The sequence below is a fragment of the Pseudopipra pipra genome, chromosome 26, assembly GCF_036250125.1.
Source record: "Pseudopipra pipra isolate bDixPip1 chromosome 26, bDixPip1.hap1, whole genome shotgun sequence".
Lineage (NCBI taxonomy): Eukaryota > Metazoa > Chordata > Aves > Passeriformes > Pipridae > Pseudopipra > Pseudopipra pipra.
The window spans coordinates 735,703-751,093 of NC_087574.1; the positions used below are offsets into that span (position 1 = coordinate 735,703).

A 15,391-nucleotide genomic window follows, 5' to 3' on the forward strand; every position below is an offset into this window, starting at 1 on the left:
GTGTGACACAGTCACGCCTCTGGGGTGTGGAAGGTCAGAATGAGGCCCATTCACCTTTTGCCTTTGCTTGTCTTCACAGCAGAGTGAACAGTCTCAGTGGCTTCCTGCACTTTTCCCTGGGCTTCCTTCTCCTTTGTTAACATTTACTCTGATAACGAGGTAACGTCTCTCCCTCGCTGCAGAGTGTGTCTGCTTTTGTGTGCTTCCTGTTGATGGGTGGGCTTTTGAAAGCACAACGGCTCCCCTGAACGTTTGAGGCTCTGGGAAACAGAGGTGTGGTGTTCTTTTCAAAAGGTTTTGCGTTTCTCTTTGTTTAGCCTCTGGTATTTTGGAAGCAGCTCTTCAGTGTTTCTCCACACATTAGGACTCCTGGAGAAAGTTGATAAGGGGGGGAAGTAGTATTTTAATGGGTGAACAGATAAATTCCTAGGATAAGGGGATGGAGTCCTGATTCCAGTGGATTGGCTAAGTGCTGGCTGGGGCAGGGCAGGATGATGGAGTGGTGGGGAGGGGAAATCTGCAGGGCATAAGGGCAGGGCCTGGGGCTTTGCAGCCACTGCTGGCACAGTAAAAAGGAAAGGGGCTGAGACAGGGACAGGGACAGAGACAGGGACAGGAGACAAAATCCTGGTGCTGGTGAGGAGAGAAGTGTCAAGGAGCAGCCCTGGCACTGGAAACTACTCCTGAGCAGCACCTCTCTCTCTTCAGCCTCCCAGTAAATCCTCAGCCTTAGCCGTGTTTCTCATTTTGGTGGGTGCTGTGCATACAATGGAAAGAGGCCTTCACTGCTGGGCATCTAATTCTGGAGTAATGTACTTTTTATCAGTCAAGGCTGCAAGAGGAAGTTGGTTTTTTAAATCAAAGACCCTCAGCTGAAATCTGCCCAGGTGGTGAACATCCCCTGGCCAAAGAAGCCACTGTTCTTGGAGGATCCAGCAGTTGCCAGAAGGTACCTGGGCTCACAGCTCCCTGATGACCTGTATGACCAGGGATTTCAGTGCAAGGAGATGATGGTGCAGATGTTTGGGACAGACACCCTAACCACTGTGAGCATTTTGAAAGCTACAATGGGAAGGAGCTGGTTTGGTGAAATGCCTGTGAGAGGGTAACAATGTTCCCCCCTTTGGACACAGGGCCAATGCCCTGCACCCAGGGAGGAGCAACTCCATGCACCAGTATGTGCTGGGAACTGCCCAGCTGTTAAGTAGATTTACAGAAAATTACCTGGGGGGGTCCTGCTGAACATCACACTGACAATGAGCCATTAATGTTTCCTTGTCTCAAAGAAGAAACTCATAAAGCAAAGCCAATCCTTTTGTACTCTCTAGCACTTGGGACAATGGCTGTGTCTTGGGCTGGTGTCTTTCAGCTATGGTAATGCACTCCAAATACTCTCATACTGAATTAAACTAAGAATCCAAACTGGTATGAAGTCATCCTTTTTGGGGCCTGAAATCAGCAGGAAAACTTTGAGTTTTGCAGGTGCAGAACAAAGAAGGCTGAAGATACAGCAGGTTGCATTTCAGTGCCTGTGCTGTGGGCAGATCTCTTCCAGGTTTGTTCTGTTGCTGTTCAGCTGCACCAAGTCTCCTTCTGGGCCTGGCTGCTTTGTGGAGCTTATAAACAGAGCAGTGGAGGGTGGCACTGCTGTGAACACATTCCCTTGTGATGGGGGACACGCAAACACACACATGACCATGTGCCCTGACATCAGTCATGCAGAAATCTGCACCCAAAATCACTTGCAGAAATCCAGCAGGCAGACAAGTGCAGGCAAGAGAACACATGCAGAAACACAACAAACTGTGCATTGAACTGGGGATGCCCTGGAGGTAGCCCTGGGGAGCATTCTAGAGAAGGGCAAGGCCCCAGATGGGCTAATGGTGTTGTTTGGAGACTGCCCAGAGAGGAGGTACATTGTGAGCTTTGAAGAAAACATTGTATTGAAGAAGTCAGTGATCGTGGGCAAGACGTGTCTGCTCTGTTGGGCCTTGCACTGAAGGTTTGGGAAGCCCCTACCTTCCCATGAGGAACTGCTGCAGGGGAATTTGCTGGAGTGCTCAGTGCCAGTCTGTGCTGCACCTTGGTGGGTGTCATGGCAGAAATAACTTTTCGGCATGTTAGGAGAAAATGTATGATTTGGTTTTTCTTTGTTTGTTTTGTTACACAAAATATAAGGCATCACGGTGTGGGAGGGAAGCAGAAGCTCTTTCTGATCTGTATAATGCTGTATGAATCCAGGATTCCCAGCATCTAAAACGATGTAAGATTTAATTCCTATCCATATTTCTGTTTTTATTTTATACTGCTAAAACAGCCCTTTTATTATGACATTTGCTATCAGAGCTTTGTTTCTGAAATCTGGAAGGGACTCTGCACACCTTCTTTCCCCATGCCACCTCCCTGGTGCAGAACAGGAACAGACAAAACAGGTCAGCAGAATTTTCCTCACACAGTGTTAAATCAAATACAGTCAAAACCAGGAACTGGCCACTTCTTGCTAACAGTGCCACAAGGATGCCAAAAAGAGTAACCCAGATCAACATAATTTGCCTTTACTGGACTCTTCCAGTGATCCGTGTGATCTGAGTCCTCTGCCCATGCTGATATGTTTTGAGCCTCTCATCCTGTCACATTAAAAAAAAAAAAAGTCTTCACTGGGAAATTTGTCTGAAATAAAGCAGGAAATGAAAACCAGACATTCAGGAAGCCAAACCACAGCTCATGGCACCAGCTAGGATGTTTTGCATTCAAGATGAGTTTATAAGAAAATATCACCTCTACAAGGGATGCCTCTGGCAGCCTGGGACAGTAATCATCATCATCATCATGGCTGGGCTTTGTGAACGAAGATTTGGGAAGGGCTCTACCCACGTTTGACACAAGCGCGCTGGTGGCTAAAAAGGCCAATACGAGATAGACATGTCCGATTGCAAAAGGCACAGCAGAAAGACTCCTTAGGTGGTAAATTCTGCAAGGCACGATTCTTTCTGCATCGTCTTTTCTCCTCAAGGGTGATCCTGCTGCGTTCTCAAAGGCATCAGCAGCGTTATAGATGGTGTGTCTCCAGACCTCCCAGATGGAGGCCAGAGTAGACCAGTTATGGTGATCAATATGGCCAAGGTTGAGATGTTGTTTCAGGGAGTCCTTGTATCTCCTCTTCGGGGCTCCTCTCTTGCGGCAGCCGGTGGCAAGTTCACCATAGAGCAAGATCTTAGGGAGGCGGTGTTTGGTCCTTCATCCTGGAGACGTGCCCTGCCCAGCACAGCTGTGTTCTCAGCAACATGGCCTCAATACTTGTGACTGCTGCTTGTTCTAGAACGGATGGATTGGTCACATAATCTGACCAGTGGATGTTTAGGATTGTACGGAGGCAGCGTTGATGGAAGCGTTCCAGGAGTCGCAGGTGGTGGCGGTAGATGACCCATGATTCGGATCCATATAAGAGAGTAGACAGCACTATGGCTCTGTAAACACTGATCTTGGTACTTTTCTTCAAGTGTTTATTTCACCAAACTCTTTTATGAAGCTTTCCAAAGGCACTGTATGCCTTTGCTAACCTGTTGTCTATCTCCCCGTCAATCTTACCGTCCGAGGAGATGAGGCTCCCTAGGTAATTAAACTGCTGGACTGATTTGAGCTCTGATTGGCCAATGGTGATATGGGGATGATGGAAGACTTCCTGAGGTGCAGGTTGATAGAGAACTTCTGTCTTCTTTAAGCTGAGTTCCAGCCCAAAGAGCTCAGCAGCGTCTGTGAAGCAGGATGTTAAACGCTGCAGAGCTGCTTCTGTGTGGGCAGCAAGGGCGGCGTCATCAGCATAAAGCAGCTCCCAGACAAGATGGTTTAAGGTCTTAGTGTGGGCCTTCTGTCGCCTTAGGTTGAAAAGGCTTCCATCAGTACGATATCAGATGTAGATACCGTCCTGATCCTCGAGATCTGCTGTGGCCCTTTGGAGCATCCTGCTGAAAAAGACTGTGAATAGGGTTGGTGCGAGAATGCAGCCGTGTTTCACACCATTATTAGAAAGTGTGTTGCCTTATCTTGCCATCCATTGCCCAGACAGAAACCAAGGCCTGTACCCCACTCTCCCAGGGCTGGAGACAGGCACCTTTGCAGCCCCTGATGGTACCTGGAGCAGGGGCCTGACTCCCTCACTTCATAGGGAGTTTCTCTCTCTTCTAAAATGTCTCCAAATAGCACCTGCTGTTAACATCCCACCCAGAGACAGACACACCGACTCTCTCTGGCAGGAGAAGACAAGGTCTTCTTTAAAAGCATCTTCTCTCCATCTCTTCAGGTATCAAAATTGACTCATTTTTCTGAAGATGATACCTCCCAGAAGAAAGATAAGAGAGAATAATAGCCAGTTATAAACTACTGGGTATCTTTGCCTATAAGGGGATCAGGAATCATTAAGGGATGCAGTGGAAAAAGTATTGTGGGATAGTACAAGACATGGGATGCTTGGAAGAAGCAGTAGAAGCAGGGAAAGGGAAGGATCCAGGCAGTTCGGGCTGGAGCATCTGTGGGGAAACAGATGGAGACAGGGACAAGAGGGGTAAATGATGTGTGAATTTGTGTCTGATCTGTGTGCTGACCTGGCCATGCCTGTTGCTCTGTCTTGTTTGCCCACCTGCCAGTAGTTCCCTGTAAACACAGTTATCAAGCCCAGCTGGAACAGGGAGCAGGACTGATCCTTCGCTCTGTGCTTTGGAAGCCTCTGACCATGGGCTTTGAACAGTTCTAAAAGCTGCTGGAGCCACACAGAGTTCCCTGGGGACCTGCTGGAGCCCTCAGCCTCTTCCCAGAGGCCTCCTACCAGCTCTCATGCACCTCAGACCTCCAACCCTTCAGGGCAATTTAGCAAATCTGATGCTCAACCACTCATCAAGTAGGAACCTGCCCCTCCTTGAGGCTGCATCAGTGTATCCAGTCCAGCTTTCACCTTGTCTCCTGGGTCCAACTCCAAAGCTTGTGAGACCTATAAAACTCAGTCTCAACACTGAGCCATTGTGGGGAGCACTTGAAAGTGCCCATGACATGGACATTCCTTTCTTCTGTGAGCGAGGAGCCTGCACTCCAGACTGTGTGGGATGACTTTGTAACACTGTCAGGAACATTTTGAAAGCTCTGTGAAAGCCTGTAGCTGGAGGACTGTTGCCGGACATAGAGATTTCTGTGAACATTTTTTCCTGCACTCTGTAGGCCTTGCTTGCCATGGAAGTGGCAAGCGTGTATTGTTTATACTTATAGACTGTGTGAAAATATGTGATGCTTATACTTGTTAGCTGTGTGTCTAATTATAAGGTTTGAGAACATAATATGTTTATAGAAAGAAAACCTTGAGAAACTGAAGATAATGAAACACCTGCAAATTTAGTAAAACCCTAAAAGCAGATTAATTAGAAAGAGGTTTCTATGCCAAGGATGATTTCAGATCGCGTGGACAGAACATCAGGTCCAATGAACTGGGAACATGAGACGCGTGCACAGACTGAGCTATCCAATCATCTTATTATAAGCATGTGCCCTAAACAAACTAAACTGTATAAAAGTTAACTGATTTAAATAATAAATTGACATATTGCCGACCATAATGGCCTGTGAGCATTATGTTCATGCCTCCCCATCGATAGAGGACTCAATTTTTGATTGCAGATCTGTAGAAAGGAAAGCCACTCTCCATCATTTATTGTCATTCCTGATGTTCCAGAGGACTGGAAGTTGGTCACTGTGACACCTATCCATAAGAATGGCTAGAAGGAGGATCTGAGGAAGTCCAGACCTGTCAGACTGACCTCAGAGTCTGGCAAGACTATGGAGCAGATCACCTTGAGTGAGATCACATGGTGCCTACAGGACAGTCAGGAGATCAGACCCAGCCAGCACGGGTTTAGGAAGGGCAGGTCCTGTCTGACCAACCTGATCTCCTTTTATGTTCAGGTGATCCACCTAGTGGATGAGGGGAAGGCTGTGGATATGTCTGTCTGGACTTCAGCAAAGCCTTGGACACCATCTCCCATGGCACACTCCTGGAAGAGCTGCAGCCACGGCTTGGACAGGGGCACTCTGTGTTGGGTTAGGAACTGGCTGGGCCCAGAGAGTGGTGGGGAGTGGTGCTGCATCTACTTGGGATCCAGTCACCAGTGGTGTCCCCAGGGATCAGCGTTGGGCCCAGTTGTTTAATATCTTTATTGATGATCTGGATGAGGGGATTGAGTTTACTATTAGCAAATTTGCAGATGACATCAAGCTGGGGGGGAGTGTCAATCAGCTGGAAGGCAGGAGGGCTCTGCAGAGGGACCTGGACAGGCTGGATCCATGGGCTGATTCCAAGGGGATGAGGTTCAGAAAGTGCCGGGTCCTGCACTTTCGCCACAACAACCCCCGGCAGCGCTGCAGGCTGGGCACAGAGTGGCTGGAGAGCAGCAAGGCAGGAAGGGAGCTGGGAATGTGGATTGACAGGAAGCTGAACAGGAGCCAGCAAAGTGCCCAGGAGGCCAAGAGGGCCAATGGCATCCTGGTCTGGATCCGGAACAGTGTGGCAGCAGGATCAGGGAAATGATTCTTTTCCTGTACTCAGCGCTGGTGAGGCCACACATTAAGTATTGGGTCCAGTTCTGGGCCCCTCAGTTCAGGAACCTACAGGAAAATGGGCACATCAGCAAGGACAAGAATTGTGGGATTGCACTTCCCAGCAGAGCTGCAGGTGGGTGCAGAGCTCTTCACTGCTTCCTTGCTCCCCACAGAGGGTTTGTGCTGAGGAGCTGGCTGCCAGTCTGGGGGAGACGATGCTGTAACATGTACATCTCATCCCTTGTGACTGGTGAAACTTTCTCTTGGCAGCCACTACAGTCTTATGTCCGATTTCCTGCATCTGCTCTGGCATAAAGACCAATGCCATCGGTGGAATTTTAATTTTTTTGATCATCAGGCAGTTTATACAGCACCCAGACCTGCTGTTTGCAAACAGAGGAGGATTGGTAAGAGATGTGGTGATCAAAGGCCGTCTAGAGCACAGCGACCATGTTTTCCACACTTGGTGAAGTAAGGAGGAGCATCAACCAAACCTCTGCCCTCGACTTCTGAAGGTTGGACTTGGGCCTGTTGAGGACACCGATTCGGAAAGGCCCTTGGAAAGCAGCCCTTCGAAACAAGGGGGCCCAGGAAGGCGGGACATGGTTTGAGAAAGAAATCTGGAGGTGCAGGAGCGGCCCCTGCTGGCCCCGGCCGGCGCTGTGCCCCCGGCCCCGCCCGGCCCCGCCCGCGGCGGTTCGTGCCCGGCCGCAGCCCCGGCTCCTCTGGCCGTGTCTCCCACGGCGCAGTAATACACCGCCGCGTCCCCAACACGGGGCCCGGAGAGACAGAGGGTGCTCCAGCGACGGTCTGGCGACACCGACACCTGGCCCGCCTTGTCCGGCAGATCTCTGGAGCCTTTGTGAATGCTCACGAGGAATTCGGGGCCGCGGCCCGGGAGCTGACGGTACCAGTGGATATAGTCAGCAGTCCCTATGCTGGGGTGTGAGCAGTTGATGGTGATTTCCGTGCCCTCGGGGGTTTGTGCCAACGGCTCCTGCTGCACCTGGGCTCTGCCCGCAGCCACTGCCAGAGAGACAAAGAAGAAAAATATCAGAATTTTTTTTGCCTGTAAGTTGTTTCTCAGAAGAAATCCTGCAGAAGCAGTCAGGGACATACAGAGATGATGAGGAGAAGAGTATCCAGAGGATGTCAACATAAGCAGTAATAGAAATGTCAATCACTAGTGGAGACATGAATGTGTGATTAATAGGCAAAAGAAAGAAAGATAGACAGACAGAGAGGAAAGGAAGGTGCAGTGATAGTCAGACAAAGAAGAGAGATCCGTGAAGAAGCCAGAGGGGACGGCAGCTTCCAGAGACCTGCGTGGCCACCCCAGCCCCAGCCCCGACCCCCAGGGTCCCCCGCCGCCAGCCCCGCGCACCGAGCAGCACCGCGGCCAGCGCCGCCAGCCCCGCGCCCCGCCAGCGCCGCATCCCGCCGCTCCGCCGCCCGCGCCTCGCTGCCCCCGCCAGCCCCGGCTCTCTGCTCCGCACGGGCCGCCTCCCCTCCCATCCCCTCCCATTCTCCCTCCTCTGCCCTCCTCCGCCAGCCCCGCCCCGGGCCGGGCTCAGCCCCCTCCTCGCACAGCACCAGCACAAGCAGCAGCACAAATCCCTTTGGCATTGCCAGACACAGCACACAGCTGGGGGGCAGCCCAGACACCCCCGACACGCCAGCGGAAGCACATCCACTCCGGGACTGGCAGCACACGGTCGGCGCCATTCAGGAGCCTCTCTCCCTGCCCACCAGGCAAACCTGCCCCTCCTCACCTCTGCAGCGCTGCTGAGAGCAGCAGCCTCACGGCTGGGGAGGGGGCACGGGGGGCTGCCAGGCGTGCTGAGGCACTGCCAGTGTTGCCTACACTGAGGTCAACTCAGCATCCAAGCTGCAGTGAAACCTGCCTTATTGGCCCGAAATCAGCAGCAGCGGAGCGAGAGCTGTGGACGGACAGCAAGAGAAGGGCTCCGGAGGCAGAACCTGCATTTCTCTGCCTTTTCCCTGGACACAGCTGTAGGGGGCAGGTGCCGTCACCACTCAGCTGCACCCACGCGCCTTCTGACCCTGGCAACCTGCTGCTCTGTGGAGTTCAGGGCCAGAACAGAGGACGGTATCCCTTGAACAGGCAGCAAATGAACTTCCCATGAGGGACACACATGGACGGACACACACAGACACACAAAAACGGACACATACCCACAAAGACACACACACACACACACTCACACACACAGGCTCGTGCACTCCAGTGTGGAATCACACACAGATTTGTGCCCCCACATGTGTCCGTGCAAACCCGGCTGCTCCAAGAGCACACAAGGCAGGAACACACAATCAGCTGTGGACTCTGCTGAGGACACCTGAGGTCAAAAGCAGCAGAGCTGGAGGATCGAGAGGAAGGACAAGGTGCTAGGCAAGCACAAGGCAGCCTGTGTTTATTCAGAGACTGCACAAAGTGGAGATGAGAAAAAATAGTGCAGAGCACTTTCCTGAGGGCAGCGTTAGGCAGGACAGAATCAAAACCATCAGCCCAATGCACACCCATGGGGAGGCAACCACAAGTGAGCATCGGGGTGAGCTGAGGAAAGAGAGAAAGACAAGGAAAGGGGACATCATCCCATGCACAACAGCCTATGAGTGTCCAGTTGGGGGTGGCAGAACTTCTTCCTGAGGATGACACCTCAAGTGTCTTCACCTGAGTCACCCAGGCTGATGCATCACTCTCCTGCTCTGCATCCTTCCAGCACTGGAGATGAGTCATGTGCCTGCACTACTGCATTCCTGCTGCAAAATCCTGGGGCCTTTCATCCCAGGGCTTAGCCCTCACTGGGGAATGGGCATGGCACAAATATGGGAATGTAAAGGCAGCAGTGCAGGACATGAGAGCACAGCCCATAGCACTCGGTGTGGTGGTTGGCATGCAAGATGAGCTTGTGAGGAAATTGTTAGCTCTGCAGAGGCTGCCCCTGCTTGTGTGGCAGTGAAGGGCAGGTATAAAAGGCAGCCCAACTTCCTGCTCTCTCCTCCACTTCTCTTCTGCCACACAGCAACTGGACATTTTCATTGGGCACTTCTGAGCACTTTCAGAAATTATTGGAGTCATGCAATTCAAGGAAGGAGCATTGTAGATAACGTCTTATTTATGTTTTGCACCCTACTTTGAACTCGGAACTCTGAGGGACACAACCCAGAGCAGGCATTATAAGGGACCAGCCCAGTGGAAACCCTGGAGAAGCCACGGGCAGCAGGGAAAAACAGAAAGCCAAGAGCAGCACAAGGAATCGTTGCAGAAGTGGTCTCAGCCTCCTGAATTGCCCAACAACTCCCTGGAGATGCTGGGAAGAAGAACCACAGAACCCATAAGTGACAATGAGCAATCCGGAAACTGTTTCCCCTCTTTCTCTTTCCCCTCGACCACTGACACTCTCCTCTCCTGGAAGAGGGGCTCAGCCTGCAGATCTCTGGGTGTACAGGGGAAGCAGCGCTGCCAGGGGACAGCGCAGGGTCCCTTTCCCCAAGCTCAGCCTTGCACAGACACATCCCCTCCCTCCCCTGGCTTGTTGCACAGCCCAGGGAGCTCCCTGCACCAGGGTGTCTCGCACAGCACAGAGGTACAAGGCACTGTCAGAGACCTCCACTTCCTCCACCTGCAGGACACTGTATTTCCCCGTGGTGTTCAGCTCCGTGCTGATACGGCCGCTCTGCCTCTGGCCGGCCCCTGCCTGAGACGAGAGCAGCTGTGGGGCTTGTCCTTTCCTCTGCTGGTACCACAACAATCCATTGAAGTAATTGGTCTGGTATGTACAGGTGGTCTGGAAGAGGCCTTTCTGCTTCACCAGGACTTCTCCATCTTCCTGGGTGACAACGGTCTGCCCCATGGTGCCTGGAAGAAAGTGAAGGTCAGCAGCTGCACAGGGAAATACTATGGCAAGATAAAGCAAACTGGATGCTAAACCCTGGTGGAGAAAGCTGCCTGCCCTGCAGGGAAGTCCTGAGACCTGGAGACAGTCAGGTGAGAGTGATTTTGGAAAGTGGTTCAGAGCTCTTATCACAGCACGAATCTGAGGAGAGCTGCGCTGTGTCCATGTTCTTGCTCCTCCTGCTCAGAGGAGCAGGGAACAGCCTGTCACGCCTGAACTTTGTGTGCTGGAACCAGCTCCTCACTCCCTGAGGACACAGAATGCTGAGCTTGGAAAGAGGGAGCCCTGGCTGTGTTGCCAAGTGGAGAAAACTGGAAGCTTGTGGCAGCCAGGAGGCAAAATGGGACACCCCGTTGATGTCAGAGAAATGAGAGCTTTAAAGTGCCTGGGGCAGATTTGACAGGGTCTGCCAATATGCATTAAAAAAGGAGGGATGTGGGACTGCAAAGAGGAGATCTCCTGTGGGGATAGCAGGGGAATCCAAAGAAAGAGGCAGAGGGAGATGGTTTGAAGGAGAGAGAAGGGACAGAGACAGGTTCTGAGGTTTCCCTTCTCTTTCCTCCCTTTCCCTCTAAGAAGATAAAGGATTCTGGAGAAAACACAAAGCAAACAGGCAAATATAAGGAGACAGTTCACAGCATCTTCCCTCTATTCAATGGATTTTCCCCACAGGGGCCTGATAAAGCTGTTGAGTGTTTCCTGGGAAGAGAAGAAAGCTGACTGATGAAAAGCCGGGACTTACCCAGGAGGTGGCCCAGGCAGACAGTGAGGACGAGACAGCCGAGGTTCATGCTGAGACAACCTGCTGTTTGCTCAGAGAGACAGAAACCACCTCCCAGCCCCGAGACCACAGAGCTGCCAGAAACAACACTCTTGGGGGAGCAAAGGAAGAAGGAGGGCAGAGAAATGAACTGTTCCTCCAGTGCCTGAAATGCTCTCTTTGGGTTTCTCCCTCCCCCAGCAGCAGCCCCTGTGGCTCCCTCAGCCGATGGCATTCTGAGCATTGCCTGGCTCTGGGGCCTCCCTCACGGGCAGGGGCTGTTCCCGGTCAGCTCGCAGGGCAGTCCTCCCCTCCCCAGCTGCAATCGCCTGCTCTGCTGCACACCCACTGCTGGGCTTTTGGGAGCTCCGGGGCTTCTTCCCCACTCAGGTTTCACATCTTGCCGTGCTGTCCTCAGCTCTCTGGGCTGGTTACAGTAACCTCGGGGAGCACGTGTCTCCTCCGCCTTTTTGGCTTCTCCCCTGTCCTTCTTCATCTGCCCAGGACAAACGCCTCTCTCCCAGCTGCCCAGAAACGGGAGATGGGCCCTGCTGGGCAGCAGCCCAGGCTCTCTGGCTGTGCCTTGCTCTGCTGGGAAAATGCACAGTGTGAGGGAGGAACGTGGCTCCAGCAGGGCTGCTGGATGTCCCAGCCCCAGCGGTGGCAAGGACAGCATATTCCCGAGGGAAAGGGCTGAGGGATGAGCAGGGAACAGGAGGAGGGCTCAGGAGGTGATCCCCGCGCACAGGCAGGGAGCACACGGGGCACCCACCAGAGTGCTGCCTGCGAGGGGTGGGGCTGGGACAGCCCTGCCCCACCCATCTGAAAGGGCAGGTGAAGGGCTGCGGGCTTGGCAGATGGACGCCCTTACTCCCACCCTGTTACAGTCCGGTCAGGGGCTGCAACGTGGTTCTTTGAGATGATTACTTCCAAGGCCAGATTAAGGCAAAAAACTCCACACGTTAGGTCTCAAACAGACAATTTGCTTTATTTGTAACAATAAGTAATAGGCGAAAATAGGGGCCGGGGGGAACGGGAGAAGAGGTAGAGACAAGGGAAAGGAAAAGCTACAAAAGGAAAGTGCAAAAAGAGTTACCACCACCAGTGAGAGAACGGGTGTAGTCAGCCTCAGGCAGCGAGGCGCTTAATTGCCCCATTAACACCTCTCGCGCCTGGGCAGAGCGGCCAATTACCAATTGTTTATTGCACGGGTCAATGTAAAAACAAAGCAGCGAGTTAGAGACGGAACGATCTCTTACACACCCCCTTCTCTAGATCAACTCCAGAGCGATCCCAGGCACCCGGCACACCACAGAAAACATACTGTTCCTTTGGGTTACCTCTAAATTGGCTTTTTCCTCTACAGAACGTCTACGATGATTTGAATAATGATAGAAAAAATGATAATGGTTCTAATAAGAACATTCGCATGAAAATTCTGCACCTCCTCATGGTGTAAAAGGAGATTTCTAGGGAAGTGGAGCGTCCTGAGGCTTTCACAGTCTTTCTGTCCAGAGGAAGAGCAGCATCAAGCTTACCCTCCTAGGGGCTCCTGCCATGGTTCTACCTTCTTAGGCGTCAAAGCAGAGATAACACATTTGCAGGAAGGTGAGAAGTCTGCATTCGTACTGAGAGAATAAACCTGCAACCATCCTTCCTGACCGCAGGGCCACATGGCTGGAAGTCTCTCCTTTCTTACTGCTTTTGTCTCCTCTCTCACCACCTCTAACACTTGGTCTGGCCTCTCTGTACCTCGCTCCATTGCAATGTCTGCCTTCACACCTTCTTCAGCACCCTCTGAGATGTAGTGCTCAGATCCCTCATGAGTGACACTCGAAGCTCTGCAGACCCTGACTGTCCCCCTTCTACACTGCAGGCAAGGTCAGAATTCTCCCCCTACCCAAACAAAAGATCCTCACGAATCTGAGAATCTCGGTGCCTGCCTGGAGCGGATCAGAGTATCCAGGAGACGATTTCTCAGGAGAAGTCAGGGACACTCATTGCAGCTGACTGGAGTATGCCCAGATTTGTGCTGTGCTGTGTATGTCACTTGGCACCCAGACATTCTGTCACAAGCCTGTGCTTTACGCAGGAGTGAAACGCCCTGTTTTCATCGGGACGTTACTTTGCTCCGCTGTAGGAACAATGAAAAGCTCCAAAAGACGACGGTGTCTGGGAGTCTGAGCTCAGGTGGGATTTACAGCATGTGACAAAGCCCTGCTGCCCCCGGTCGGCGCTGTGCCCCCGGCCCCGCCCGCGGCGGTTCGTGCCCGGCCGCAGCCCCGGCTCCTCTGGCCGTGTCTGCCAGGGCACAGTAATACACCGCCGCGTCCCCAACCCGGGGCCCGGAGAGACAGAGGGTGCTCCAGCGACGGTCTGGCGACACCGACAGCTGTCCCACAGGATCCAGCACTGCTTTATCTCCAGTGAAACCCGTTACAATGTGATGCACCGCCTGGTCTGGGAACTGACGGTACCAGTGAACAGAAGCGGTACCCTGAAGTTTGGGGAGGGAGCAGTTGATGGAGGTACCTGTGCCCTCGATGGTCTCTGTCGACGGGTCCTGCAGTACCTGGGCTCTGCCCACAGCCACTGCTGGAAGGAAAACAGAGAAAAACCGTCAAAACGTGTTTTCTGCTCAGCCCTCCCCGCTGTTTCTCAGAACAAACCCCGCAGAAACAGTCAGGAACACACAGAGATGATGACAAGCAGTGTTTCCCGAGGCTGTCAACACATGCGGTGAGGGCACTCGTGGAAGTGAGAACAGAGTCCATTGAGTCTCCCCAGATCACAACTCATCGATCGTTGGTGGAGAGAAGAATGTGTGAACGAAACGTGGAAGGATAAGGTCACTGTAGCAAAAAAATGAGACAAAGAAAGAAAAGACGGAAAGAAAGTAGCAAATGGGAAGGACTGACTGCATGATTAATACGGAAATCACAATGGAAAGAAGAGAACAGAGTGAGTCAGAGAAACTATGGAGTGATGAGATTTCTGAGGCAATATGGGATGGCACAGAGAGAGGGATGGACTGCACGATGATTCGAGGAGACAAGTCCGTGAAGTAGCCAGAGGGGACGGCAGCCTCGAGGGACCTGCATGGCCCCAGCCCCGGCCCCCACGTTCCCCCGCCGCCAGCCCCGCGCACCGAGCAGCACCGCGGCCAGCGCCGCCAGCCCCGCGCCCCGCCAGCGCCGCATCCCGCCGCTCCGCCGCCCGCGCCTCGCTGCCCCCGCCAGCCCCGGCTCTCTGCTCCGCACGGGCCGCCTCCTCTCCGCCTCCTCTCCCTCCTCTGCCTTCCTCTCCCTCCCCTGCCCTCCTCCGCCAGCTCCGCCCCGGGGCTGAGCCCTGCGCCGGCGCCGCTCGGGCTCTCGCCGGGGGCGGGCTGGATGCCGAGGGCAGGCGAGAGCGGCGGCAGCGCGGCGGCGGTCGGGGCTCTGCACTGCGGAGGCGGCGGGGCCGGGCTGGCTGGCAGGGGAGCGGGTTGGTATCAGGGAGATCAACACTGACGGGCCATGAGCTCCTTTCACCGCCATCATCTCTTCCCTCACATCCCACCTTCAGTGGCACGTGGGGACTCCTGAATTGTCCTCCAGGGCACGTGCTTGTAAGAATGGTCGAGGGGCACGAGAGGCAGAACATCCCTCCGGGCTCAGCACCCCGGGCTCAGCCAGAGAAAGCCCGGACATGGCATGGCATCTCCCACCTGCTTTGGAGTCATGGAGATGCAGTCTGCATTCATGGAGCACAGGGCTAGGACAGGTGGAAGGTCAGGGATGACAAGGTAATGTGGCCAACTGCGACCTGAGAGAGACGGATCTGAAAGCAACTGTGACTCTCGGGATAAGATGAAGTCCTGCAAAACTATGAGGGGAATGGAAAGGTTTCTCTTCTCCAAGACAAGTAACACGATTTGATCAGCTTGCCCCTGCATGTCATGTTTGACCAGTGCCCAAATCTACTTGGTGGCCTTTGTTACATTCACTGCAGTCTGTTGATAGTCTCGTTGGACTGGGGAGCCTCAGGGTGGATGAAATACTCCATATTTGGTCTCCAATGAGCCAGAGGGGCAGGGTCACCTCCCTGAACCTGCTCACAGCTTTATCAACTAGCACAGCTCAAGATGCAGTTG

General features: G+C 53.1%; 1 protein-coding gene and 2 gene segments (V, D, J or C); all 3 read right to left on the reverse strand.

The window, feature by feature from the left end:
• Positions 1-6,411: 6,411 nt before the first annotated feature.
• Positions 6,412-8,184, reverse strand: LOC135403056 (immunoglobulin lambda variable 1-47-like). The segment is given in 2 exon segments: positions 6,412-7,605; positions 7,964-8,184. Coding segments are annotated over 2 exon segments (594 nt in total).
• A 300-nt stretch (positions 8,185-8,484) lies between these two features.
• On the reverse strand, positions 8,485-11,290 carry LOC135402793 (T cell receptor alpha variable 1-2-like). The segment is given in 3 exon segments: positions 8,485-8,519; positions 10,187-10,462; positions 11,242-11,290. Coding segments are annotated over 3 exon segments (360 nt in total).
• Positions 11,291-13,059: 1,769 nt separating this feature from the next.
• LOC135403052 (uncharacterized) lies at positions 13,060-15,269 on the reverse strand. Its single transcript, XM_064636671.1, has 2 exons — positions 14,408-15,269; positions 13,060-13,854 (listed from the first exon to the last, which is right to left on the reverse strand). Exons 1-2 carry the CDS (start codon positions 14,796-14,798, stop codon positions 13,457-13,459), a joined length of 789 nt encoding a protein of 262 aa, XP_064492741.1. The 5' UTR covers positions 14,799-15,269; the 3' UTR covers positions 13,060-13,456.
• Between the last annotated feature and the right edge of the window lie 122 nt (positions 15,270-15,391).